This window comes from Bubalus kerabau, chromosome 6 (assembly GCF_029407905.1).
Source record: "Bubalus kerabau isolate K-KA32 ecotype Philippines breed swamp buffalo chromosome 6, PCC_UOA_SB_1v2, whole genome shotgun sequence".
NCBI classification, from domain to species: domain Eukaryota; kingdom Metazoa; phylum Chordata; class Mammalia; order Artiodactyla; family Bovidae; genus Bubalus; species Bubalus kerabau.
In genome coordinates, this window is record NC_073629.1 from 11,863,802 (window position 1) to 11,866,411 (window position 2,610).

At 38.9% G+C, this 2,610-nt stretch overlaps 1 protein-coding gene across 1 annotated transcript; it reads left to right on the forward strand.

Moving 5' to 3' along the window:
* The first annotated feature begins 1,210 nt into the window (after positions 1-1,210).
* On the forward strand, positions 1,211-2,188 carry LOC129655967 (olfactory receptor 6Y1). The gene has a single exon (XM_055586765.1). The coding sequence runs from the start codon at positions 1,211-1,213 to the stop codon at positions 2,186-2,188; it is 978 nt and encodes a 325-aa protein (XP_055442740.1).
* Positions 2,189-2,610: the final 422 nt, after the last annotated feature.

The window sequence follows — 2,610 nt, forward strand, 5'->3', positions numbered from 1 at the left end:
GTGTTATATGCAACATCTTGCCAGCTATCTATTTAACTCATAATAGTATATATATATATATATATATGTGTGTGTGTATATATATATATATATATCCATGCTACTTTTTTCGTTCATCCCACCCTCTCCTTTCCCCACTGCGTCCTCAAATCTATTCTCTACATCTGTATCTCCATTCCTTCCTTGAAAGTAGGTTTATCAGTACCATTTTTTCTAGATTCCATGTACATGTATTAATATGTGACATTTGTTTTTCTCTTTCTGACTTCACTCTGTATAACAGATTCTAGGTTCATCTACCTCACTACCATTGACTCAAATTCATTCCTCTTTATGGTTGAATAATATTCCATTGTATGCATGCACCACATCTTCTTTATTCATTCATCTGTAGATGGACATTTATGTTGTTTTCATGTCCTGGATACTGTAAATAGTGATGCAGGGAACACTGGGGTACATGTGTCTTTTAGAATTGTGGTTTTCTCAGGGTATATGCACTGTAGTGGGGTTGCCAGGTCATATGGTAGATTTATTTCTAGTTTTTTTTAAGGAATCTCCTTAATGTTCTCCATAATGGCTATATCAGTTTATATTCCCACCAGTAGTGTAGGAGTGTTTTTTTCTCCACATTATCTTTTAAACTATCAATTCAATTTTGTTCTCTGAGAAGCCAGTGCATATTCACATTGAATTGGCTATGAATCCTGTGTATTTGATCAAATATCATTTCACTCAAGCTTTACAGCACAGTTAAATAGGTCAAGAAATAGGAGGCATCTATCTGTTTTACAGATAACAACTTACACAATTATATATGGAAAATGAGCAAATGAGCCCTCCACCTTCTTTCCGTATTCAGTAGATGAAAATGTGTTGCTTAAAGGTTGGTATAAAGGCCATTCTCCTATGTCTAACATCCTCCCAATACATCTAATGAGTTAGGAGGTTCAAACTCCACTTCTGTGTGACGTTGGATGCATTCTCAGATTAATTTGAAAAAAAAAAAATAATAAAGCATGAACTCCTGAAAGTACATTTTGGCTGAAAAGTTTTGGTTCACTAATCATAATTGGAAGAAAGTAAAGATATAAAGGCCAGAGAGTTTCTACTGTGATGAGTTTCCAGGTGGTGGGCTCTACAGTCAAAAACTGTAGGTTGGTGCTTGGGACATGGAAGGAACTGATTTTGTCTATGTTCACAGCCAGTTATGATTACCAAGATTCAGGAAGTAGATAACCATACAGTGACAACACATTTTGTTCTTCTGGGATTTCCAACACGGCCAGCCTTCCAGCTACTCCTCTTCTTTGTTTTCCTGGCAATATACCTTCTGACACTTGTAGAGAACTTTTTAATCATCCTCATCATTCATAGTGATGGACAGTTGCACAAGCCCATGTACTTCTTTCTGAGCAACCTCTCTTTCCTGGAGATGTGGTATGTCACAGTCATCAGCCCCAAGATGCAGATAGACTTCCTCAGTCAGGACAAGACAATTTCCTTCAATGGTTGCATGACTCAGCTTTACTTCTTTGTGACCTTTGTCTGCACTGAGTATATCCTCCTTGCTGCAATGGCCTTTGACCGCTATGTAGCCATTTGTAACCCACTACGGTACCCACTCATCATGACCAACCAGCTTTGTGGTACACTGGCTGCGGGATGCTGGTTCTGTGGACTCATGACTGCCATGATTAAGATAGTTTTCATAGCCCGACTTTACTACTGTGGCACACCTCATATCAATCACTACTTTTGTGATATTTCCCCACTTCTCAATATTTCCTGTGAGGACTCCTCACAAGCTGAACTAGTGGATTTCTTCTTGGCCCTCATAGTCATTGCTGTTCCACTTTGTGTAGTAGTGGCATCTTATGCCACCATTCTCACCACTGTTCTCAGGATCCCTTCTTCTCAGGGATGCCACAAGGCATTTTCCACCTGTGCCTCTCACCTAGCAGTTGTAATTCTCTTCTATTCCACCACCCTTTTCACTTATGCCCGCCCTAAGCTTATGTATGCCTATAATTCCAACAAAATGGTGTCTGTGCTCTACACTGTCATTGTCCCACTCCTCAACCCTATCATTTACTGCCTGAGAAACCGTGAAGTTAAGGCAGCCTTCAGGAAGACCATACTTTGCAAAGGCAGTGAACCCAGGGAAGATGGGGCTGTGAGTAATTAATATGTAGAATCCTTTCATGCATGAATCAGGAGATGATTCCCACATAGTTCTTCCCACATTCCTGCCTTTGGTTATTTATCAACCTTTAGTACCTTAACACAGATCTCCTTTGTGTGTGTGTGTATGTGTGTGTGTGTGTGTGTGCATGCACATACATGGCTCGAGGGATAGCCCCAAGAAATAGCCTCTCCTTCTAGGTCAGCAGAGAAGTTTTAAATACTTTCCAAAAATTATGAAAATAGATTTTTCTCTCCCACTAAAATATTAATTGAAAGGAGAGATTTTTGTTTGATTTATTAATGTATCATCTGTACATTCAGCTGTGTCTGACACACAGTAGGTGCTTCATAGATATTTGTTGAAAGAATAATTGAATATATACATGTTTGAAATCAGGAGATGAAGATGGGAATTGTGAATAC